Below are 27,180 nucleotides of genomic sequence, written 5' to 3'. Positions count from 1 at the left end.
CCTTTGACTGGTTTGGTTTTTTAGAGTACGGGTTATTGATTTTGTACATGTGACCACATTCTGAAATTTTCTCATTGTTTCCTCATGTTACACACAGAATAAATGTTTCCGGCGTGAGTAGTGTATAGTATTCTCCTACATAGGTGGTAGGAATTACATAATGTTTATGGCTTCAAATCAAGTGACACATGATATCCAGTTGTCCCACTGTGGGTGATAGTAATTTTGAGCATTTGGTTAGAATGTTGACACCCAGATTTTTCTTTTGGGAGTAAGAATTAATTTGTGATGTGATACTTTGATCCATGTAAATACTTTATTTTCCTTACATTTTACCCACTGGTTTTGCACCCATTAATGATCTTTGCTTGAATCAGTTATTCCATTGAGAACTATCTCTCTGTCCTTCTCTCCCTCTTCTTTTTCTTCCTCCCTTCCTCTCCCTCCTTCCTCTTCCCTTCTTATGCCCCCATCACTATGGATTTATGCCTTAAAAAATTCAATGTGTCTATTATTAACTTCCTTCCTTCCATCTCTCCTTCATCTCTTTCTTTCTTTCTTTTTTCACTCAAATATTCCTAAATTTGACTACTTGGAGCCCTTTCAAACCTATGCCTTTTTTTGACCTGAATCCCATCAGTATTTGAGGACTTAGAATGGTTTACTTGTCTCTTCCTTGACCTATGGGTATGTCTGCTCTTCTCTCTTCCCAAAAAGCAATATACTTTCTTTTCTTCACCTCTTTTTAGTGTGTGGGTTTTGGTGAGTGAATGGGGGGATGCAAATCTTTTCTGTCCATGAGAACTCTAAAAATAATGTCAAACATATTGGTTTATTTTTACACCTTTCTGTGGAAGGACCTAGACCCCATAATTGCTGAACTTACTTATGTACCAGGTTCCATTCTAAATACTTTCTACAGTAATTGATTTAATCCTCACAATAACTCTAGGAGTTAGGTACAATAATTCTCCTCATTTTCCAGATGAAAATATGGAGGCACTGTGAGGTTATGGCTTGCCCGAGTTCTCTCAGCAAATAAGTGCTACACAGAAGGATTGGAACCCAGAAACCTTGGTTCTGAATCTGCACTCTTATCTGCTACACTTTACTGCCCCTAGACATTTAGCCACCATTCTTCCCTATGAGCCATGGCTTTGCAGATCTCTACCAGCTTGAATTTAAGTATTGTCTTATGGTAAATTATCTGCTCACGTAAGTTCATATCCTTATAACCAGACCCAAAATTCCAAACTTTTCTTATCCCATTGGTTTGCTACCAAATTTCTTTAGCCTGTAATACAAATTTAAAATTTTCACACATTGCACCAAAATTGACATTGTGGTGATAGCTAAGATTCTTAATAATAGACTGCATTTGGAACATTAAGTAAAAATCCATGTTTGATTTCTTTTGGGAAGTAATTACACACAAATGATACAAAAGTACTACTTTGGAATCAGTCCAAGTAGGCAAGTTTAGGATTAAGATCTAGATGAAGAACATTCCCAGGCAGGTGGAACAATAAGTGCAAGGTTCTGATGCAGCAATATGTTCTGTATATTAAAGTTAAAGAAAGAAGTTGGCTGATGGGTCTGACCATGGAGACAGTAGTATGAGATTCTTCTGGGAGCCAAGGCAAAGGAAGGCTTTCGTAAAGTCTTATGAGTCATTCAAGGAGTGCAGGCATTATTTTTGGTATAATATGAAACCAATGAAGTACGTGTAAGAGGAGAATAAAATTGTCTAACTTAATCCAAAGCTCATTCTGGCTACCTTGTAGAGAATGGGTATTAGAGAGATGAGAGGAAATGGGCAGGCCAATTAGGAGTTTATCAAAGGGCCACCTGCGTGGCTCAGTTAATAGCATCCAACTCCTGGTTTTGGTTTAGGTCATGATCTCAGGTTCATGGGATTGAGTCCCGAGGCTGGCTCTGTACTCAGCAGGGAGTCTGTTTGGAGATTCTCTCTTCCTCTGTACTCCCCCTACTCATACACTCTCTCTCTCAAATAAATAAATAAATCTCTTAAAAAAAAAAAAAAAAAAGGAGGCTATTAGAGTTGTCGAAGTACCAGGGAAGTACTAGGGCAGATGGAGGAAGGGGTCAGAGTAAGAATATATTGTGGACATGGAGAGCACAGCACTTGTCATCAGATAGGATATGAAGAGAGTAATTATGAGAGGAGTCCAAAAAAAAAAAAAAACCCACCTCAAAAAACAAAACAAAAAAAACCCCTAGAATTGGCATCTGAGCAACTTGGTGGGTGGTGGGGCCATAACCAGAAGAACAGATTTGGGATTACAGTTGAGTTCCGATTTTGTCCATGTAAATTTAAGATGAAAATGAGACATCCATGCAGAGAAAGCTGACAAGTGCAGAACCAAAAATGTACTGCTTATAAAAAAACTTCTCTCTGCTTGCATGGAGCACAAAGCATGCTGGTGATGATCTCCAGAATAGTCTAAACTGTTAGACAACACGGGAGGCCTCTTCAGACTGAGTGCAATGAACTTGCTCAAAAAGTTGCCTAATTGGCCTGCTCACGTACTTGCGGTTACACAGCCATAAAATAATCTCTTTGAATTTAGAAAATCCAAATGTAAAAATGTAAATTTGGCTCTCAGTCAGTCATTAACACCTTGAGCACATTAGCTTTGTTTTAGTTTGGTAACTCTCAAACTATTTTGACCATGACCCATTTAAGAAATAAATTTTACATCATAACCCAGTGTATACATATGATACACACATAACTACAGTGGACATCTAATGAAATAACATATGCAGCAGATTCTAATGCTTTATTTTTATTTGTTTTTTTTAGATCCTGGCCAATCCCACTACGTTGTTGTAATGACTTGCTATGGGTCACAACTTTAGTCTGGAAAGGCCAGTTAGGTGCATCTTAATTGCTTGAGTTGCTTCTCAAACTATCATAGAAGAACTTTCTTTTTCCTATTTTCCAAATTTTGTGGACCTACCCTTTTTGTAAATTATAATAAAGATAAACTACCTAAGAAAGAAATGGGAAAAAATATAGCTATATACACAATTATATACGCATACATCTATATTGTAGGTATATACATACAATATGCATAATTTTATTATGTATAATATACATGTATATGTATGTATATATATGTATGCATTTATATATATATACATATATATTATAACATAGATAAGATACAGATAACATAAATAATGATATATAGGACACCTGAGTGGCTCAGTGGTTGATCATCTGCCTTTGGCTCAGGGTGTGATCCTGGGGTCCTGGGATCATGTCCCACATCAATAAAATCTTAAAAAAAAATAATGATATATATGTCATATGCATTCACATATATAAAATAGAGAACAAATTAATAAATTAATTTAAAGCATTCATTTTCAAGTTCTCTTTTTTTAAGATTTTATTTATTTACTCATGAAAGTCACAGAGAGAGAGTCAGAGACATGGGCAGAGGGAGAAGCAGGCTCCCTGCAGGGAGCCTGATGCAGGACTCAATCCCAGGACCCTGGGATCACAACCTGAGCCAAAGGCAGATGCTCAACCACTGAGTCACCTAGGCGTCCCTCATTTTCAATTTCTGTTCCTATATCTGATGGCCGGGTCTAGGACCCACACTTTGAGCAGCATTAGTGGAAAGCCAGTTGCCTGAATTTGGAAAGAAGCTGAAAAGTGTGTTCTGTTGGGGTTAGTAACAGCCTTATCTAAGGGTACATCCAGAGGCCCTGAAGTGCACCTAACTCTTGTGGGAAGTTCAAAGGGATTCAGAAGCCTGTACCAGCTTTTGCTGAGGAAATCCTTCAAGGACCATTCAGCTACGGTCCTAAGGGTGGGGGCTGGCCAGCCTGTTAGTTCTCCAGGTCTCCTGCATCACAAGTAGAGCAAGGCAGGAGACATTCTGGGCCTGAGAAGTCTCTGTTTTCAGAGATCAGCAAAGATACCAGAGCAGACATTTTCTTTAGATTGCCTCTGCCAAACAAAGAGACGAAAGACAAGAATCTGAATTCAGAATCTGACAGGCCTTGACACCTATGGTTTCCTAAAGATTTACCCTTTAGGATTCAGGGAAAAGGGACGGGAAGCCACAGGCAAGGGTGAGATCAAAGATCCAAGGACCTGCAGAAATTGGTGAAGTGGCTTCATTTTGGTTCCAGGATATTATTAGACTCTCTGAAAGTATGTAATACAAAATAATAAGGGCAAAACAGTGACTCCTTGACTACTAACAAAGTTCACTACATATTCAGTTTCCAGGGTATAATAGGTTCTTCATCTGGATATGATTCAGGCAAAAAGATCGAGGCCAATCAGTTGTTTCCTGAGAATGAAGAGAAAGGTCAAGTGGGATTTAAAAATTCCAAGGCCAGGCCACAGTCAATGGATCTCTAGGGAAAGTGCCCTATATGAAGCCAACAGAAGTAAAAGGAGATGCAGTAATTGAGGTACAAAGTGAACAAGCCGACCACCCGGATGTCATGCTAGTATTGAACAAAAGAGCAAGTTATTTCCCTCCCAAGAGGAGTCTGCAGTCGAGCAGGTTCAGTGGTATACTCTAGAGAGTCAGAGTAGAGATCAGATTCTCATTTCCTTTATAGCAAGGACATTTAGCAAAATATGTGGCATTGTTGTGAGTATTCCAAAGAATCAGTTGGCTAACTTTAAGTACGTGGACTAAAATGACATCTAACTCCTGGACAACTCTGAAGTGTCCTGAAAAACGATAGTCCTTCTGTAAATGTCTACAACTTGTTTCTGTTGCAGGTAAAAACAGGTGGTTTCCTTAGCATCACTTATAAATTACTATGTAAAATTCAATGGCCAGCCAGGTCCACATCCCTTAAGGAACCCTAAACACAACATGCCAACACTAATTGGTGCTGGCACCAATATCCCAAGCTGGTTGGCTAAATATAAATCAGGGTCTGTACTCAACAAGGAGCCAAAGCTTTTTGGCACATGGAGCATCTTTGGGCTGGTCAAAAAGTAAATAAATAAATAAATTACAATCAAACCCATCTACAAACTGTCCAGCATTGCTGGGACCTACTCTTAGGAAAGCCTGCCAAGTAGCCATCGAGATAGGATTATTCTGAGATCTAGCTTAAACACTCATTGAAAAACAGTAACAACACCAGCCATTTATAAGGAATTTAGGTATTAGGTAGATCTTAGAAATATCCTTGTAAGGTAAATCCTAGAGAGGTTAAGTCATTTATCCAGGGTGGCTCAGGAAAGCAAAGCTGTGTGGCTTCGATCCTATGTTCATTTCACCATGACTCTTGGGGTTAGGAACAGTTTGTGAAATGTCCACAGACTATACCCATTACAAGTAGAAGTCCTAACAGGAGTCAGCTACATAAACAGCATCCTGGTCTAGTTCCTGAGATCTTATTTTAAATTAAAGTGTCTGAAAGTAGAGCAATGACATTCATGCATGGGAGGATTCTCTTCTCACCCAAAATAAAACAGTATAAAATTCCGGTCTATGTTTTGGGCAGAAGCTGCTTCCTTTGGGTCCTGGCAACAAGTGAATGAAAATCTGTATGGGGATCTGGTCCAGGTAGGAAGTGAATATAGGATCAGGGCATCCATCCTGATGCCATCAGGGATTGAGAAAGTCGACTGAGGCCCCTTTGACCCTATAAGCTTACTCTAGGGATATGGAGAGGTGGTCTAGTAGAGATTGCTCTTTGGTTGAATGGACCAGCAGTGGAAGTAGTGAGAAAAAGGAGGTTGTCTTCTGCACATGCTATTCACTAGCCAAGTGGGACCTTAGCAGGCCATGCTTATGTATCCTACACACCCACATAATCCCTGTGAATCTTACCACACAAGGAACAGGCTGGGCAAAAGGACACCTTTTGGAGGTAATGACCTTTCATTATCAAACAAGCCATAATCTCTGAAAATAGGACTTCACTAGCATGATCAGGAATTGTAACCACTGTTTTCCAAGAGTTGGGGAATAAGTGAGTGATGGGGCTTCAGTCTAGCACAGCCGGGTTCTGCCTAGAGACTTCACAAGAACATTCCTCACCAAGATGTTGGCTAAGGTCAGTTTCTTCACCCTCATGCAAAAGTTCCATTGTTGATCGTTTAATCAATAATATACTGAACCATTAATTAAGAGGGAGTTCACAGTTTCTAGTGGATAATGATCTGTCACCCAGGTATGTAACTTTACCTTGTCCTTTGACTCCTGCTGTCTTCTGCTTTTACTCTAAGCTTTCCCATTCTCAAAGCCTTGCCTCTTTCTTGCCATTTCTTCTTTCTTTCTTTTTCTTTCTTTCTTTCTTTCTTTCTTTCTTTCTTTCTTCTTTCTCTTTCTTTTTTTTTTAAGGCAATGGAATAAACTGCGTTTTCTACTATCAGGCTGCCACTTAGCTGGACCAACTTGAAAAAGTTGCTTAAGTTCTTTGTTTCTCTTATATGGGAATAAAACTCAGACTTATACTTCAGGTTTGTTGTGTGGGTTGAACAAGACAACCACACAGAATGCTTAGAACAGTGTCTGGCACAGAGTAAGCACTCAATAGAAGGTAATTGATGTTACAGGTTTGTCAAGAGCTGAGGGGAGAAACCCATTGTCAGAGTGGTCGATTCAAACAATAAGCCAAAATGAAAGTAACATTCAAGTCTTTAATCATTTCCTCTAATAATATAAGTAAGAAAAATAAGTAAGAATTGAAATAGAAGAAAGTGCTGACTCCCTGATTGTTCCATTTTTCCTTGTTGAGAAATGGGCTAGTGGATTGGGCAGATGTGAGGATCATCTCACTGCTGAAGGAGCCCAGAACAAAAGGCTCCTCCTGGTTTACAGGTGAGAGCTACGGTGAGGAAAATGTCTTGGAGACCTACCCACTTCCCATAAGGTGAGACCGAGGTCTTGGCCTGGAGGAGGCCTCCGAATGGAGGAACCTGAGCTAGGAATGAAGCTATGCTGAGAGCATGTCCACTGGCGACGGGGAGAGGGGGACTGAGCTCTTGCCTGCAACTCCCTTCAGAGACTGTGGTACACTGGCTGCAGACCATGTCTGGTGTGAAAGGGCAGCCTTCCGCCATGACGACCTGCCAGGAAAAGGCTTTGCAATTTGCCTATGGTTGGGCCCGATAGGATTTTGGCCATAACCTAGATTCCTTAGGTTATTATTAATCTTACAAGCACACACACACACACACACACACACACACACACACACACACACTCCATTTGTATAAAATCATTTGGAACAGTATAGAACCTACTGAGATTTTTATTGGGGAGAAAGTGTTACTTCCAGAAACTAACAGAAAAAATAATTTTTAATAAATATTTTTTGGCCTCCAAGTTTCTTTTTCTCTTGCAGATCTTTTATTTTTATTGTGGTAAAATACACAACATAAAATTTACCATCTTAATTATTTCTTCAGTACACAGTCCAGTACTCTGAAGTATGTTCACACAGTTGATCAACCAATCTCCAGAATGCTTCTCATCTTGCAAAACCAAAGATCTTTACTCATTAAACTATTCCCTATTCTCCCTCCCCATCCCAGGAATCTTTTTTACACTACCTTCTAGGCTTACTGATTCTTCCTCTTTTATTTGTCCCCTCCCACCCCCCACCCCCCCCGTTATACAGAATGATTTCTCATCTTCATCATTCCCAAGACTGTCTTGGAATATCAAACTGCCTGGCCCACACAGCCCCACCCCAGGTCAATGAGATGCACTCTCCTTGAGGAGACAGGGCAGCCACCTTTACTACTACAGATTCCCTTTAAAGTCTTGGCTATCCATTCATCCTACATCGCTTATCAATTTTTCCACAAAGATAATGCTTGCCCCACAGGACTTCTAGAAACAAAATTGATTTTATTTCATTATAAAATGAAATTATAGGGACCAGGAATTCAATGAGAAGACTACTGCCCTTATAATCATCCTTCTGGAACAATTCCCAAGACCTTTGACCATGAAGCACACACACTCAGTATATATATAGCATTTTCAAATAATTTTTTTTTCTGGCTCTCTAGGTGATGTGTTGACATTCTTAGATTCTCACGTGGAATGTAACGTTGGTTGGTTGGAACCTCTTCTGGAAAGAGTTTATTTAAGTAGAAAGAAAGTAGCCTGTCCAGTAATTGAAGTCATCAATGATAAGGATATGAGGTAATACTGTCATATTCCACAAGATACTTATAAGTGAGTCTTTAACAGCAATAGAAAATACTGGTCATATTCCTATATGCAGATTTTTGCAAATCTAAGAAATCCACAGTTTATCCATTTAAATAAATGAAAACATATAATAGATATCTTGGGATCAGAGGTCAATCCAATAGTTTATTTGATCATCAAAATTCTTAACTCTTAATACCAATAAATCATAATACTCATTATCCAGTTTTTTCCTCTTTCTATTCAGCTGTGCCTAAACCCAGAAAATATTTATCTTCCTTAAGATTAGCTCATCTTTTTATGGGAAATATACATATGCTCCTAAATTGTTTTTTTCCCTCAAAAACTGTCAGAACATTATTAAAAGAAAAGTATAAGTTAAAAACTAGCAATCCAGCCAATTAGTCACTAATGCAAGTTGTACTCGTAAATTTGCTTGAAATGTTATTAAAAAGTTTGTGATAAAAAAAAAAGTTTGTGATAATCTACAAACATTTATGTAATCACTTTATGTCATTTATTTGAACAAGACATGGTATCAGGTTGATTAAGTATCTGTGAATGATCATCTCAGGTACTTTTGTTTTTGTCCTGGATTAGTTACATGACAGTGGACAACTTTCAAAGAGGCATCTTTGTGTGGCCCATGAACTTTGGTTGGAGAACAATTCCTCCAGACGTTGTTGCAAAAAACAGAATTAAAGAAACAGATATAATAAGGTAAGTGTATGAAATTCAAGATTAGAGAGCAATCATGTATCTTTTGATAAAGGTGTAGGAAGCAATTCCACAAAGCAGATATTTCCTGTCATTCTGTAGACCATCAAGAATTATAGCTTTAACCAATAGATGATCAAAAGCAAACAAAGTTTTCCTAAGATATTACTTTTCCACTACCAAAACTCATTTTTAAATGGTTAATTGCACTTTATTCAGCCCCAAACCCAGAGAAATTCACTAATACTATTCCTGCTTTCTGGGATTTACAACCTAAGAAATAGAAACTAATTGAATATGCTGCATAAATGTTATATAAACACACATAACGTTAAAGCCAACATGAGTAAAAATTAGAAGAGTAAATAATAGTAATAAAAATATTGTAATAATAGCTACTGTTAGGATTTTCTTTTCAATTCTAATCCTACCCCTTCCATGGGAGGGGTGCCAAATTCTATGAATGAACTGAGAAATAGACACAGAAGGCGGATACGAATGAAAAGTGGGGATATATTGCTGGAGAAGCTGGATTGACCTAAAGCCAAGGTGGGGGCTTCTGAACACTTCTGAACACTTCCCCCAGTCTAGACCTGCAGGACAAGCACACAGCCAGCCTCAGGCAGAGCAACAGGAGTCCCAAAGCCTTTCCAGTGGGAGAGAGAACTTGAGCAGACAAGTGCCAAGAGAAAGCCCCAGCCCAGACTATGCACTGTAGCATTTTCTCAGAACTTAACCCTCAATAAAGCACGCCTTATCGCTTGCTAGGTGTGGTGGTTCCAGAATTGATATTCCTAGCAAGTCAGGTAGGAATGCTATCATTTATTTTAGCACTATGCATTTAACCCTCTCTGTAATCCTAGGAGAGAGGTGGTATAATATTCCGATAGTAGAGATGAGGAAATTGAGCCTAAAAGAGTTAATCTACCCAGGGATATACAGCTTGTAAAATAACGAATTGGAATTCAAACCGGTATCTGCCTGAATTTAACACACTCGCTCTGATCCCACACCTGGAGAACCTCTTTGTCTTTTTTTCAGACTCCCATTTTGAGGGTCAGTGTAGTGATTGAGTTTAGATTATATTCCGCATGCCATTCCAGACTGCATCTGGATGGACTAGAAAAGACATTTGGCATTCAGACGGCATATGTGTTTAAATGGTGGGAGAAGGGAAGTAGGTGTGGGGCAGGAGTTAGCTACCCTTGAGATTGCTTTATACCCTAAACACAAGACAGGCTCTCCACACAAACCTCTTTCGCCTGGCCCAAGGGTAACCACCGTGGAAAGTGACTCAAGTATAGCTGCTGATTGTCTTGTCTAGCTGCTGATGCAAGTGTAGTTCCTATCCCCCCATACTCTATAACAGTCATGGAGGCTCTGGGGTCAGACTCTTTGGATTTAGATCTCAACTCTATGGTTGGCTGGGTGGCTCAGTGGTTGAATGTCTGCCTGATCTCAGAATCCTAAGATTCTGAGGACTCCCTGTAGGGAGCCTGCTTCTCTCTCTGCCTGTGTCTCTGCCTCTCTTTCTGTGTCTCTCATGAATAAATAAATAAATAGTCTTTTAATAAATATAAATATATAAATAAATCTCAACTCCATTACTTCCTAATGATGTGAGCTTTAGAAAGTTACTTAACCTCTTTGGATCTGTTTCCTCATTTTTCCATTAAGACTAATAGAAGGAGCTACTTCTGTTATCTAAGAATTAAATCTGATTATATATCATGCCTTACAAAATGTTTACCACATAATAAGCTGTCCTAAAGTCTGTCTATAGTTGAGGCGTATAGGGGAGTGAGAGGTCCTCGAGTGAAATCGGACCACCTCAACTGAACCCCTGATGGATATCATACTAATCTGTGACTTTGGGAAAGTTTCTAACCATTTCTGTGCTTCAGTTTCTTAATGGTACATACCCACAGGATTTTTGTAAAGTCTGAGCTGTTTATAATACTTACACAGTGCCTGGTACTCCCGTAGCACTATTAAATAAGAGTTTAAAAATAATATATCTGGAGAGTTTGTGTCAGAGAGTAAAGGGCAAATAAGAATCCTGCTTCCAGGCCCCTCCTTTACTGACCCTAATCGAGCTCTGCCACCATGAACCAGGGGACTGATGACTTCAGTGCTATGTATGACCACTTTCCAAGACCTCCCCACACATGATAGCTATTTTGAAATCTCTTAACTCCATCACAACTGCACAGGGGACCCACTCTGAAAGTTGAATTCCCATGACATGCAAGTTTAAAAAAATAAACATTTCTTTTTGTAGGTGCCCCGTCATGGCAGGTGGATTATTTTCTATTGATAAAAATTACTTTTTTGAACTTGGAACATATGACCCTGGACTTGATGTCTGGGGTGGAGAAAATATGGAGCTCTCATTCAAGGTATTACCAAGTGGTCCTCAAATTCTCTCTACAGTTAAGAGTTTATCATTTGGTTTCATTTTACTAATATAATCAGATATGGGACTGCCTCCGGGAGCAAATTTCACAGAAATTTTAGGGCCTCTGGATTAATGTTTTAATATCCCAGATTAAATTTGGAAGAATCAATAGCTCTCATAAAATTTATTAGAATTCCCTAAACTTTTATGACACTGTTTCTACATGTGGCTATAGGGGAAATAATTGTCCACTATCCTGTATAAGTGCTGTGGGATTCATACTTCATACAAAATATCTCCAGGAACGTTTTTCTAGTATATCAGAAGTAATGAAATCATTCAGTAATGGGTCACTGTAGACAGCACAAGTAACAGAAGTAAGAATAGTACCTTTAGAGCAGGCCATCAACAGGCAATGGTGCAGCAACTTTGGTCATCTCAGACAGTTCTGGGTATTTATAGTTATTGATCAACAGCTAAGAAAGCCCTGGCAGCAGTCAGAGTGAAGAGAATCCAAAAGACAACTGCTTTCTTGAGGAGTGGTGTAGTATATAGTAACAGGAATATTACTTTGAGCTCATTTTCAATTTGTATTCCATAAATCATACGGATCATCCCAAGATGTGAGAAGGGAAAGTTGAAAAAATGGAAATATATACTCCTTTCCCTGATCCAACTGAAACAGGAGTTCATATTCCATATTTTATACTTTGGGAGTCAGTGAGAATTTCTTTATAAAATAAAAACATGTACACTGCAGAGTAAGGAAGAAAAAATATATTTTACAAATCCTAAAATGGTCCACAGCCATGTACAAAACTAAATAAACCTGTTGAGTTCAATTTGAAACTATTGATAAAGATTTGAGAAGTTGAGAGTACTGCTTCAAACTGGGGGGAGGAGGCAGTGGTCACCAGGTGGTTCCTTGTCAGTGTTAACTGCCCATGATTTGTGTACATCATTTGATAATTACTGTTTATTATCAAACTGTTACAGGTGTGGATGTGTGGTGGTGAAATTGAGATCATTCCCTGCTCCCGAGTGGGCCACATATTCAGAAATGACAATCCATACTCCTTCCCCAAAGACCGGATGAAGACAGTAGAGCGGAACCTGGTGCGGGTTGCTGAGGTCTGGCTTGATGAGTACAAGGAGCTATTCTATGGCCATGGGGACCACCTCATAGACCAAGGGTTGGATGTCGGAAACCTCACTGAACAACGGGAACTTCGAAAGAAACTAAAATGCAAAAGTTTCAAATGGTACTTGGAGAATGTTTTTCCTGATTTGAAGGCCCCCATTGTGAGGGCTAATGGTGTGGTAAGTTCAAGCAGCACTTTAAATTCTGACTCCATAAAAATAAATTTGTAAAACTCTTGAGAATATGTGGAAAAGAATGAAAGATTACATTATATGTAAATACCAAGTATGAGTGCAGATGACACTGAGCATGGTTAAGAGTTAGATACAGGTGGACTTGAGGGAGCCTTTTAGGCAGCCATGTTCATTGATGACTTCAGCAAAAACCTACTGGTATCAATAAACCAGACAGCATTTCAGAACTGGATTATAGGGTGCTGTATAAAGCAGACTTGATTCCTACTTGTGGAGCTTAAAGTTGAGTGGAGAAAACAATATACAAGTATGTAATGTTTAAGTAAAAAAATAGGATAGCTCTCACCTGGGAAGCGGTCACAGGTGATGAATCCTTCTAAGCTAGAGTATTCAACTCTGAGGAGATACTGAAGCCTAGATCTGAAAGACAAGTGTCACCCAAGCTCTAAAGGAGAGAGTCTTAGGCAGAGGACTCCCTTTGTGCAAAACCTCTGAGATAGAGGACCGTCCAGGCACTCAAGAAGATGAATATTGTCAGGGTGCGAAGGAGAGAAGAATGACACCAGATGAGGAGGAGGAGGGAAGAAGAGTCATGTCACATAGGTCCTTGTGGGCAGAGTAAGGATCGTTCTTTTTTCTTTCTTTCTTTCTTTCTTTCTTTCTTTCTTTCTTTCTTTCTTTCTTTTTCTTTCTTTCTTTCTTTTTCTTTTCTTTCTTTCTTTCTTTCTTTCTTTCTTTCTTTCTTTTCTTTCTTTCTTCTCCTTCTTCTGTGTAACAGTTATTGGTAACATTAAACAATGAGATAACATGATTTAATTAGATTTTTACAGATCTCAAACATGGGTTGAAAATAAAAGAAAGCATCAGACAATGACAGAGGAAATTCGAGGCACAATATAATGTAACAGAAGGGACGAAACCAAGCTCAACAGGTTGGACAGAGTAGAAAGCTAAGAACTAAAGCAAGAAAGCAAAGAACCTGGATGAAAGTCATTTCAAACCCATTCTAGGAGATGGGCTTCATTTGAAGAGGATGGCAAGACATGAAGATATTTACCTTAGAATGGGTTTAGAAGGGATTAGTCAAGCCTTGACCTAGAGTGCTTCTCTAGTCATGAATATTTTTAATCTCTTTTATTGTTTTTTCATTTATTTTTTTATTTATAAATATTCCTGGCATTATTTCATTTTCTTTCAGTTTCCTTTTTCTTCATGAAAGAGATTCTCAGACTTGACCTCAGTAAGCCTGCCATTTGAGGCCATGTTTGTTCAGTTCTCCCTAGAAAATGAATTGTCTGAACCAATCACTCTCTGCCTAGGAAATTTCCTGATGACAAGGACTTAGCAGAGCCTTTCTCCCTAATAGTATAGGGGAGATTCTGGAAGAGTGTAAAAGGGATGAAACACAAAAATTCAACTGAAAAATTAGTATAAGTGACCTGTTTGTATATAACATAATGTATAAAATTGTTGTTTTTTATAGGTCGAAATAAGTAGCAGCTATTTCTGGTGTTTCAACCTGGTATCTTGTTCTAGGTAACTCATTAGGAAGAACACCCTGGATTTATGCACTGTTCAGATAATGTGTCTATAGAACGAACTCACTTTTTTTTTTTAATTCTAACCCCTGAGTAAGAAAAGAAATTCTCACCATAGTAATTTTTTTTTTCCTGCCCTAACACAGAATGTCAGCAAGAGCATTACTGAACTCTAACCACCAGAGGGAACTAAAAACCTACCTTTTGTATCCTCTGTGAGGCTAATTTGTATGAGTTCCCATGAAATTTTTGTAGCGCTGTCCTGTAACAGCCTTCTGCTGATGACTGAACTAGAATATATTAAAATGCAAAAAAAGATTTTTAAATTATTTTTTAAAATTCTATTTGTTGCCTTCCTTAGATAAATTATAACCAAAGATGTTGTTTGCTCTCTTCTGAAATAACCAGTAGGGAGCATTATTACCATTAAAAAAAAAAAAAAAAAAGATCGTTTTCAGACACTTCAGACTAAGATTAACTAGACCATTATTTTAGACAGACAATTTTGAAAAGTCCCGAGAAAATAAACTACAACTTTTTGTTATTTGCTCCCCATTTTCCCTTCTTTCAACCTATTTAGGAATTTAAATCCAGCGTAAGGTTTTTGTTTTCTTTTCTTTTTATAAGAACATATCATATCATACCAAAAATATTTAAAGAATGAAACAACTGCACTAATAATTAGTCTTTATATTGCATTTTATGCTTAGCAAACAGCCTATAGCTCAATGTTCTGCAGTTCTGTGATAAACTGGGGGAACTCCACCTCCTAAATTGGAAAGTGAAATAATTCAAAATGGATAATTTAAAACTTACATAATGCCTGATTTTTTTTAAAAAAGATTGAAATCGTTTACAATAAAGGCATAAATATAATTCCTTACAAATCAATTTTTAAAACCGTTCATAATGAGATAAAGAATAACAACTGTTTAGGACTTCATAAATCAGTTCTATGTGAAGAAAAGCAGTTTTTCCAGAAATTTTATTTTAAAGATTTTATTTGAGAGAGAGAGCACAGGCAGAGGGAGCAGCAGGCAGAGGGAGAAGCAGGCACCCCGCTGAGCAGGGATCCTAATGCAGGGCTGGATCCCAGGACCCTGAGATCATGACCTGGGCCTAAGGCAGACACTTAACCAACTGAGCCACCCAGAAGCCCCCAGAAGTTTCTGACTGGAAGGAAGGGAAACAAATCTTCAGAGAAAGCAGGGGAGTGGGAAGCAAGGGAAAGAAAAATGTTCTCCTTCCATCTAATGCTTTCCTATGCTTGGCAGAAGGGACTGTACAAAATAAACACAAAGCAAACAGTTAAACCAGGGGTTCCCATACACTGTGGTGCCAGAAATAGGATCCCAGGGCCAAATGTATTTGGCAAACACTCCCACTGCATTCCCTCGTGTAGAGGAGAGCTAAACATTAACGTCCTGAAGGTTCTGTGAGGTTCTGGAGCAGCACAACCTGTTCAGCTGTATTGAGGCCAGAGTTTTCCAAGCCCGTGGGAAGATAGAATATTTTCTGAGTAGTTCACAAACACAGAAATTTATATTTATCTCTGTTAAAATCCAGAGAACAATTGGAGCACATTTCCTTTCTTTAATCTCCAGGATTATCCTGCTTTCATGCATGTCTATTAAATCTCTGAGGTTGATTTGTTCTGTGCGTCCTGACTGCTGCATTTACTAGCGGTGGTCGTCTCTTCCCATATTTGTCACTTTACATTGTGAACAGAGCTTTCTTTGAAGATTTCTTTCTTTTTTTTTTAAAGATTTTATTTTATTTATTCATGAGAGGCGCAGAGAGAGAGAGCGAGGCAGAGACACAGGCAGAGGGAGAAGCAGGCTTCATGCAGGGAGCCCGACGTGGGCCTCAATCCCTGGACCCCAGGATCACGCCCTGGGCTGAAGGTGGTACCAAACCGCTGGGCCACCGGGGATGCCCAGAGAAGATTTCTGATGGAAATTCTGTCCTTCTAGAGTAGTTTTACATGCCAGCTACCCCAGAAGTAATCACCCTGGTACTAGTTTTGGTTTGGTTTGGTTTTTTTTTAAGATTATATTTATTTATTTGAAGGAGAGAGGGGAGAGAGAGAGCATGAGCTGGAGGGCAGGGGAAGGGCAGAGGGAGAGGGAGAAGGACTTTCCACTGAGCAAGGAGCCCCACAGGGGGCCGGATCCCAGGACCTTGAGACATGTCCTGAGCCAAAGGTGGAGGTTTAATCACCTGAGCCACCCAGGCACCAACAACCTGGTGCTATTTTTATGTCGGTCTCAGTTCCTATCCAATGCAGGTACTGTAAACTTGCATCTCAAACCCAAATGAAGGTCCATGTAAAGGTCAGATTCCCAAGGGAGACTCTAGCTTCCTTGTTGTCTCCCTGTGCTACTGGGTAAGTTGTTTTTCCCAGGACACCGTTCTATTGAGGGTCTAATTCTTTAGTTGTCCATCTTTATACAGAAGACTGCCGTTCCAACTCTCTGGCTTATCCCTTATCCAAACCCACATTTTTTCTCTTGTCCTTACAATCAATGTTGGTCCCTTGCCTGCAAGTAGTTGCAATTTTTCCACTTGCTAAAGGGCTTTGTATTGTTTGGTTTTGTTTCGTTTCCTGCATTTTTCTGGTCCCTGAAGATGCCCCTTACTTTCTTGCAAGCTAAGCTATGCATGTAAAAGTGAGGACCAACCCACTGAGCACCCTGTTATGAAGGCTTACAGCTCTGAGCCACGCAGCTGCATCATATACCATCCCAGAGTTAGAGCTCTGTGTTAGGCACCATGGAACAGGAAGGAGCACAAATAGTGTCCCTGCCAACAAAGACTTCACCACATCTCAGCTTGGAAGGCTTTCCTGAGGGTAGACTTGACTCTACGCAGCTCTTCTAGAAATCTAAGAAGTCTAAATTGCACTATTAACTCACCATCTCATTAGCCTTGCCCAAGATGTCAAGGGGCAAGGGAATCAACATTTTTCTGCATTAAATGGTGACTTATAGAAAGCTGCCTCCATATTTGACCCTGCAAATCCATTAAAAACCTGGGGACCTGCCAGATAGTGCCTTTAAGGTTGGCTGTGTATTAGCTTTCATGACTTTCCTATAATGAATTGTAGCTTGTCTGAGTCATTAGGAAGATTCTGACAGGGAATCAGCCGGAATCTGCTGTTCTTTGAAGGACTCAATTTATCTATGATTCAGGGCCTAGGCACTGAAATCGCTTGAAGGGGTCAGCCAGGGAACAGAGCCCATAACTGTTGGTTTGATTAAATTTCAAGTCTGTGCATTGACTTTTAAAGTATGCATCAGGAAAACGTGAGACAAGAAAATAACTACTTTTCATGCTACCTTTTGCTCATTCCCTATTCAGCATTCCAGGCAAGGGTTAATTAAAAGCTTCTGTTTGTTGGCTCTGTGGCTGAATCATAGGCCTAAATTGACAGATTGAAGCTGTACTTTAGCAAGATTACATTATGTCTCTGTTAGAGATAGCAACCAATAAAATCGTACAGTGCTAAGTAATGCTAAGCTATCAACTTAACTGTCTTTTAACCTTATTAGAGTTTTATAGTCTGTGTTTTCTGAATGTCTTGTTCTACTTTAAAGTATGTTTTCCCTTAATGCATATTTTATATTTTGTTTCCTAGCTTATTAACGTGGCCTTGGGCAAATGCATTTCCATTGAAAACACCACAGCCACTTTGGAAGACTGCGATGGGAGCAGCGAGGTACGCCGGGCTGGGTTTTCTCTCTCATCATGGGCGCAATTGATAGATGATGCAGGTGTACCTGAGAAGTGCAGAGTATGGCACATTTACCGCTCACTTGAGAAATTTATTTTTGCTGTACAAATAATAATCAACTTATAAATTTCTGCATGATCATAAGGTTGGTGATAAGAGGGCCCACTGCTACTGAATGTAAAGATGGTGACCAAGGGAGAAAAAATGTGAGTACTGAAGTCAACCCACCAGGGACCCAGTTCTGGCTTCATCACTTTCAAAAGTGTGTTAACTTTGCCAATCCTTTAACCTTTAGGTAAATACCAGTTATAACAGTACCTACCCCAAAATCAGGTTTGAGGATCAAATTATGTAATACAGATGAAGCATGTAGAACAATATTTAACACTTAGTGCTCCACAAATGTTCACTGTTACAATAAGAAAGACAAAAAAAAAAGTGAAAAATAAAAAATTACATCTAAAGATAAAATAAAGGAAATAAAGGCAGAGCATATTTTTAAATAATCTAAGGGAGCAATTTTATTCTGATTCAGCCCCCTCCTCCCCACTCTCCTACATGTTGAGGGAGTAATGCAAATTACATAATCCGTGATCCATGGTGGAAAACCCTTCAGCAAATCTCTGACAAACTCAGAACACAAGGGTTAGGGGTGTAAGGAAGGCCAGAGAGAACAGGGGGGACTCAGCAGTGCTGGAGGTGAGCTCAGAGTGATGGTACCACTCTCTTCAGCATATGCTCCCCACCCATTCTCATTCTGTGTGGATATTACCGTTTTGGATGCTAAATAAAACTCACAGAAACATCATTCCATGTTGACCTCAGCATCCTAAAATTGTAGATCGATCTTTGGTAGAGAAATTATTTTGTTATAACATTCTAGGCTCCCCAGACTTACCTGTTTGCTTTGGCTGGGAGATATTGCTTATATTTCTGAGCACATCCCCTCTCTACCTCTAATTCAAAGCTGAAAAGACATTTTTGTCCTTCTGTTGCTATAATTCAGCTATGGATTGTAAACTTGAGACTGAGGGAGCTCTTTCTTAATTAGGAAAGAAAGGCAGAGGGAAGAGAAAAGTGTCAAAAATCATTTGAAAGACACAACTCACATTAATAAATATGTGAGGAAATAGTCATAAGTTATAAAATAAAACCACAAGTAGTGCAAATTACATGAAAGCAAAATATTATTTCATTCCATCCTTCAAGACTCATTCTTCTAATGATTTTCTGTGCTGATTAACCGCTGTTTTATCCAAAGACCCCAGTTGTGGTCTGTCTGGATAACCAGTGAGGCTCTCAAGGGGATGCTGGGAGGTAGAGGTATGAATATGCAGCCCCTACTTTCCATCTCCCTTCTTATCTTGTTGCTCCTTTTAAGCTTGCAGTTCGTTTGAATAGTAAAAAGTAAAGGAACTTGGAGGAAGTTAACTTATTTTGGCAGATTAATGAAGCTTAACACCAAGCCATTTTATAACATTCATCCAAAAAAGGCTCGAAAGCAATAAAGTCCTATGATTGAACCACCAAGCCTTATCCTTCACCTTACCTAAAAAGGCCCCCTTAGCTATTAATTTTTCAACCAGTTGAGATGTCTATTTTAAAGGTAATGTCTAGCTTCTCTTAGTAGACACATAACTTCTCTGTATTATGACGTAAGACCCATCTTCTCAAATTTTAATGGGCACACAAATCACCTGGGAAGTTTGTTACAATACAGATTTCTGATTCAATAGGTTCATGGTGGAGCTGAGATTCAGCAGTTCCAACTAGCCCCCAGGTGATGCTGGTATTGGTCCAGGGACTACCCTTTGAGCGGAGAGGTCTCACCCAAGGACTGACTTGATAACCTAAATTACATCTCAGTTACATTACAGAGGATTCCCTAGGTAAAAGCATTTAGATAGATTTTACCAGCAGTCTTGTGTGTGCGTGTGTGTGTGTGTGTGTGTGTGTTGTTTTTGTATTTTTAATGTTCGCATTGGTACAAAACAAAAAACTTCCTGCAGACACACAGACTTAGAATAAATTGACCAGGAAGATAGTACTAGGTTGTAAATAACTGGAAAAAGTACTTAGAAAAATTGAAAACATGGTTCCATTACCTGAATCGGAATTTATTTTAGACATTGGCAACTCCCCAAAACGGAACTTCTCCAAGAGTGGTTCTTATTGAATGCTTATGGACGCTAAGAGAGCAGAACCTGATGATTCTTTCTGCTATCAGAAGATTTTTAATCTTTCTTATAATGGAAACGTTTTTTAGCCTTAAGAAAGATTTTTAGCCTTTCCTGCAAAGCCTCTAGGAGTCCAGTTATCTAGATAGGCTTAAACAAAGAAGCATAATAATTTCCACCAAAGTAATTTAGGACTGTGACCTGGATCTCCTTATAGCCCTAAAGGCTATGAGATGATTTGAATGTCCCCCTACTTAAGCACCAGGCTTGTCTGGGGTTCTGAACGCCTGAAATGACCTCCACTTCCAGATATATACTAACTGTACTAAATAGTTTTTATTTTTATTTCATTTTTTAAGATTTTATTTATTTATTCATGAGACACAGAGAGAGAGAGAGAGAGGCAGAGACATGGGCAGAGGGAGAAGCAGGCTCCATGCAGAAAGCCCGATGTGGGACTCAATCCCAGGATTCCAGGATCATGCCCTGAGCCAAAGGGAGATGCTTAACCACTTAGCCACCCAGGTGTCCCCTACATAATTCTTATTATGGCAACTCACATTTATTGAGGGCTTGCTGTGTGCGGAACACTTACCAGTCATTCCCTCAACTCTCTGAGATACACCGTATTGCTATCCAACTTAAAAATGATAAAAATGAAATGAGATATGGTAATCATATGCCCATGTGTCAGAACTAAAAGTGCTAATACTAGGATTTGGGTACAAAACATTTGATCAAAGTGCCTATATCCGTCACCATTGCTAACCCAAATGTTTGGCAAAGCCCCTACCTGTACATGCTGTGTGAAGTGACCTTTTCCTTATTCATTTCCTGACAGCTTCAACAATTTAATTACACCTGGCTAAGACTTATTAAACATGAAGAGTGGTGCTTAGCTCCCATCCCTGATACTGGGGCCCTGAGTCTGCACCCTTGTGATAACAGAAACAAAGGGCTAAAATGGCTACATAAATCAGCGTCAGTCTTTCACCCAGAACTGGTAAGCAAAATATTTGTAACTCTCCTTTATCGCAAATCTAACTTCCGATTAAATGAGACATGAAATTCTCATTGTCTGCGCCCTCAATCAGAAGCTTTAAATGTGTTTGGGACAATAGAGGCAGTGTAAAAGTTCATACAGAAAAAAAAAAGTTCATACAGAGAGATAAATGGGTGTTTTTATAATTGTCAAGTCCTTTTTTCCTTTTAAAAATGTTATTTCAGATCTGTGATTTTAAACCTAAGTCACCAGGTTCTTTGGTTATATTTCTATCAGCATCTTTGTTTCTGTAAGTCATTTGCTTCAGTCAACTAACAATGCCAAAAATAATGCTTACAGGCTAGAACTGGTTCTCACTGATTACCAGAGAAGCCTGTAGGGAGAGTATATGGGGAAAGCAAGAAGCAGTTTGTTTCCTACGAGCTTTGCACTTTAGTATGAATCTGCTTTTCAGCATTTTGTCTCCTTTCCATAAAGGGAGACTTTTTCTCATCATTGCACCCCCAGCCCCTGATTCCCAGAGACCTGGCCTCTCAACAGGTATTGAAGGCAGTTCCTACCACCTTATAGGAGCCGATGGTTGCTGCTGGAACTTACCAACATCACATTTGGTGACATCACACTGGTAGCTTGAAACCAGCCATGATGGGAATATTTACAGAAACCCATGCTACTAATCCAGGAGTTTAGCTATTAATATTTACCAGACCACCCTGCTATATCCTATTCACTCCCAAAATGATAAATATCAAAATCCTGATAGGTTCCCACAATTTTATTTTTACAAGATACAAAGTCATAAGCTTTGGTGTGAGATCTTGGAGGGACAACAATTTTTTTAGACTGATCTTAAATTTTCTATTATCTCACTAGCAAGTAGTCACCAAATCCACAAAATGCACTGGGTATATGAAGACTATCATTTTCCTCAGGGTTGTCCCGAAAGTAAGCACTTTTTTCCCCCAGGAGTGCCTCCATTTTTTTTTGATGTTGCAGTAAGTGACAACCATGCTCCCTTCACAACATTTTTCTTCCTACTCGGGTCAAAATCAGGGCCTGAGCAATACATTTCCTAATCTCCTCCTTTCAATCATCTCTGTTATATTTTAGTTCCTTCTGGACATTTTTTTCTCTTTAGTGATAAAAACTATTATAGAGTTATTTAGAAAAAAATAGGAATTACTAGTGTACAAGTTACTAATTTTATGTTGCATAGTGTTGGAAAAATCCATAAACATCTATCAAATACTACCTTCTGCTTCCTTAATCCTATGCCTAAAAAAGGTGGAGGTGGGACCAGGGTTGAGAAAGGATGGGAATGAGAACACATTTTTCATCTCCAGAAGTGAATCTGTTACAAGGAAAAAAATTAAAACTAGTGAGAAGATACTTAGGAGCGTGCAGCCCTTAAATCACACAGGTCTTATTTACAAACTGGGTTGGCCCCACTGAGAACTTAAGCCTTCGTTAGCTGATTTTTATATAGGTTTAATTTCAGTCCCTCTAAATGGTAAGCCAGTTTGTAAATAAGGTAATTGAATTAAGATGGCAAAAATTAGACGTTTTCCAACGCTGTCTATGCCTGTGACTTTGTAGCATGTCACATCGCTGCCTTCTGCCTTAAGTTCCTTTATCCATACATCTCTTTCCATGGAGATGAATATCATGACAATAGTCTTCTTTTTTTCAGTATTTTGGTAATTTTCTTACTAAGCCTCCAGAGTCCTCCAAAGCATGTTAAGTATTTAAAAATAAAATGGAGAATAAGACTAAATAACAGGAACATGTCTCTCCCTTTAGCATTAGGAGTTGAGAGCTTCAAAGAAGGAAATAGGGTAATAGTGAGTTTGACCCTGAATACCGATGAATTGTTAAAATTATACATTTCTAACCTGCATTTAGAAGATATGCTCCAGGCCAGCCCACCCCAAATGCTCTGGATTATAGACACCTAAAAGAAAATCATTTCTAGGTACTGGAATGACCCTCCACCACTGTTCCCCTCATCAAGTGTCTAGTTTGGGAACAAGTTATCCAGTCACCTCTTTACAACCCACTCACAGAACACTGTAGATAATCTAGGATGATTTTGTTCAAGGCCAACTCCTTTACAAAATCTTTAGCATACTCAAGCATCATATTTCCAAAGTCCTACAAGGATGACCATGTTTTTATAGGAACATCTTTAAAATAAACTATAACAAAGTCACCACTGTTTGGTATATTTTTAAAAAAAATATTCCAAAACAATATACATATAATTAAGATTATCTTTGTCATCATCATGGAAAATTGAAAGAATTAATAGGTGAAAAAAATTATAAAGCCATAAGTAAGTTCTAAGTTGGTTATCTATTAGTTCTAAGGTATTCAGTAAACATTAACCAATAACAGAGCTCCTCTGAAATACCTTTGACTTTTTTATAATTACATCTGGATTTTCTGGACGTCAGGCATTATGTACTTTTGGAGATTGTGGTGGGTAGCTTATAAATAAATACATCCTTTCTAGCACTTTGGAATATAAGAAACGAACTAACTCACTTTTTGTGATGGTTGTTTTTTCACGATCACCATCAATTAGGAAGCCATCATCCATCAAATATAGTAAATGCCATATGGAATTATTTCCTTTAAATAATACAGTTATCAGACCTATCATCAGAAAATAAATTTTTTGTTTCCTTCCTGAGGAAGTCGTAAAAGTCTTAAAAAGCCTTGTAGCTTGAATAAGTAAGAAGTTAGATTGAGATGGAGACAAATTTATTAGTCCAAAGTTCATGTTGTTAATCTAGTTCAGAAGAATTTCTAAGGAATCAAAAATATAATTATCTTTTTAAAATTAGTTTTTATTTCTTTATACTTTGGTTGTCAGATTCATTCTGTGGCTCATTCCCAGATCCCCTTTCTTTCCAGGTGAATCACATTGTTTTTGGAAATTATCATCAGTTGCTATGCTTAGAAGGAAATGTTTCTCAGAAGACCTTGAAAGTTGCTGCTTGTGATCCAATGAAGCAACACCAAAAGTGGAAATTTGAGAAATATTATGAAGACTAAAGAATAACTAATATTTTAATCTACTAAACCCATTAGACACTGTGAAAATGACAGTGGATGTGGGGACTGTATTTCTCCGTGGTAGTTTACATTTTCAAAATTAATAGCTTTGAACAGGAGATTTAAAAACCCACAATATTTGAGAAACCAAAAGTGAGCTCAGGGAAACAACCTAACGTTGAATTAGAGTCCTTCTTCAGTTCTTTGTGGCCTTATGAATTGCCTGCTTCCTGCCTGTGCTGGAAGGACCTCAGCCTGCAAGCTTCCCCCATGCAATCAAACAGGTAATGGGAAATGAAGCTAAAAGTATTTGAGAAAGTACAGTGATATTCATGATTGAGTTTGATAATAACCAGCTCTTTTGGCCCACAAATAGGTATAATCAATGGGAACCTATTCTTTTATTTGCTTTTTTTTTCTTTTAATTAAAAAAAGTTACTTGAGTTCCTATGATGAAAAGACCTCAGAAACACACAGCTGTCATCTTGGTGAAGTCCCTCCCAGCTACACACATGTTCACCTAACAGTATGAAAGAGTATCATATTCCTCAATGGTAGAACTTTGATCTGGATGACTGCATAATGGTTTTTTGTTTTTGGTTTTTCGCAATCTGAGTCAGTGGAAAAACTTTAAGTGAGGAAGTCAAATGCTTATTCAGTTCTAGATATGGACATTGTTTCAATTCATTCTGTGCCTTTAAAACTACACTTTAAAGAAACAATCATACTAGTAACTTCCTAGACTTAGGTAGATATTTAAAAAGAAAGAAAAAAAGACAAAGAAAAAGGGGCTGGGTCACAGTGCGCCGTAGTCACCAAAAATACACTTAATTGTTGAACACACTGCAATGTAAAACAAAGCAGAAAAAAATTAAAGATTTATATAAAATACTACTTTAGATGTAACAGCATTCATGGGGATGAAGCATACTAAAAATAGCTCTAAAAGATTTCAAAGCAGAAATAAAATGAAGTAAATATGATGAAAGGGGAAGAAAATGAGGTAAACAACCCTCTGGAAGACAGTTAAGAAAAAATTGACCTAGGCTTGGCCAGAAAAGAAAACGAATCTGGTACCTCTATGGGGTGGAGGTGGGGGATAAGGCCATAGATGTGGACCTAATGGTAACACTGATAAATTTGAGGAAGAGTCCATGAGAAAGAGTCCAATATTTCTTCCATCCAAATTGAGTTCCTAATCTTAGGTATGCCAATACTTAGGCATATCACAAGAGATTCTAGAAATCCGAATATCCTTTGTATTGATTTTTGATAAGAAAATTCATGCCCAGAAAACACATTACCTGCCTAAGAGTCCCACTCCAGATAGTGAGAGATGAAGATTAGAATTTGGATCTCCAGAGACAGGGCTCATTACACTGCCCCAGGACTCCGGTCTAAACAAATCCGCTCCACAGCATTCTTAAAAAGGAGTTACATAAACCTTGCTGGGATTGGGTCTCTGGAGCCATGCTATACACTTGTTAATATGAAAAAACAAAGCTTTGTTCAGTTGAGCTGATGGTAAAAGTGGGCATCTTTAGTTTTGACTTCCTATTTAAAATTTAATTTTATCTCCCAATTAATTACACAAAAGCAGAGCTATAACTATGACTCAGAAGGGGAAACAGCTCTGCCTATTTGCATCATACTTAAGATGTTTTATTCAGATAATTGACATTGCAGATGAGATAAGAGAATGACTAGAAAATGAGATAATTCTTTTCAAAACAGAGCCATATGGGGGATAAAACACAAGTCAGTTGCCAAAGGATTAACTGTATTGCTGACCAAACTGAATGTGCTGAGTGCCTCATGCAATTCTTTGTGTAACTGCAAAAATGTTGAAAGGGTTTTTTTGCCCCCAGTCTGAAGACTCTTTTTATTCAAAAACAGTTTCCACAAAACACATCAAGTCTGTTCAGAAAAAGATGAGTTATGGTTTGACTACACGTACCTTTGGGCATACCAATGAAAGAAATTTGAATGTTTTTCACCAAGACCTCCTACAGTCTGTTTATGGTCTTCCTGACTTCACCTTGATATAATATGAAGCTCTCTTGGAATCTATCTTGTCAATGTAGCAAAGGATTGTTTTCATACATGGTATGTTTGTTCTTGGAAAGAATTTTAAAAACAGCTTTTACCATGTATTTGCTCCATTACCCTAAGATGCGAGGAACAAATCACTAATTAGAAATCTTACAGGCCTAAACTTAAAGAGTATTGGCTAATTGTGAAATCTTCTACAAACATTTTTTAAGCATTATCCTCTAAATTTTGTTTTCAGAAGACTAATAAAGGTGTAAATGCTACTCAATCTCTCTGGTACTTCTAGTGAGAAATCCCTGAGTGTGACACATTCAGGGTCCTATTCAGCCCTAAATTCTTCAGTAGGAGGCTGTGTTATGGGAGACCTCAGAGTTTTGCCTGGATTGCCTTGAGTCATTGCTTTTTCTTAGACAAGTGTCTGTATATCTTGTTACCTTAAACACAAGCATAGTTTTGATAATATTTTGCAGGATCTATGCAATCAAAAACTAACTTACTAGAGCATCTGAGACCTTCTGAACCTTCTGGTTTGCACAGTTCCTTTCCCTTTTTCAACTGTTACCCAGAGCTTCTCCCTGAAGGATGACACAGCTGTTGTTGGTACAACCATGTTTTATCACCAGCATCAAATTTGCTCAGTTCTGCTTGCTGACATTCAATCAGCTGTCATTTACAGGGCCAAAAACCACCATTTGCCATAATCACAATGGATTGTTTCTCCACAGCTAATTTGGAAATATTCTCTTAGACAAAAACAAAAAACAAAAACAAAAAAAAAAAAACCTTCCTTAGAGTATTACCTTACAGATTGTGGAGGGGCAAAGATACCAGTGAGAGTGCATAAGAATTCAATTTCTCCAGTCAACTTTGAATTTATGAACATCTTAGGATGATTTTCAAGGGGCTCTCATGCAAGAGAGTGGGGTTGAGGCTGGCCAGAGAATTACCATCTTTATTTAACAACTCTAACTTCTATGTTCAAACACA

At 38.4% G+C, this 27,180-nt stretch overlaps 1 protein-coding gene across 1 annotated transcript in view; it reads left to right on the top strand.

Moving 5' to 3' along the window:
* The window catches only part of GALNT5 (polypeptide N-acetylgalactosaminyltransferase 5), a 43,018-nt gene extending 16,562 nt beyond the window's left edge, over positions 1-26,456 (top strand). The window contains exons 4-10 of the mRNA XM_055307752.1: positions 8,039-8,174; positions 8,784-8,903; positions 11,182-11,299; positions 12,295-12,618; positions 17,809-17,889; positions 20,923-21,084; positions 24,001-26,456. Of these exons, the coding sequence (XP_055163727.1) occupies positions 8,039-8,174; positions 8,784-8,903; positions 11,182-11,299; positions 12,295-12,618; positions 17,809-17,889; positions 20,923-21,084; positions 24,001-24,141 (1,082 nt within the window). The 3' untranslated portion in view covers positions 24,142-26,456. The remainder of the gene's footprint in view (positions 1-8,038; positions 8,175-8,783; positions 8,904-11,181; positions 11,300-12,294; positions 12,619-17,808; positions 17,890-20,922; positions 21,085-24,000) is intronic.
* Positions 26,457-27,180: the final 724 nt, after the last annotated feature.

This window comes from Nyctereutes procyonoides, unplaced genomic scaffold (assembly GCF_905146905.1).
Source record: "Nyctereutes procyonoides isolate TBG_1078 unplaced genomic scaffold, NYPRO_anot_genome, whole genome shotgun sequence".
NCBI lineage: Eukaryota > Metazoa > Chordata > Mammalia > Carnivora > Canidae > Nyctereutes > Nyctereutes procyonoides.
This window is presented reverse-complemented; position numbering and strand designations above follow the sequence as displayed.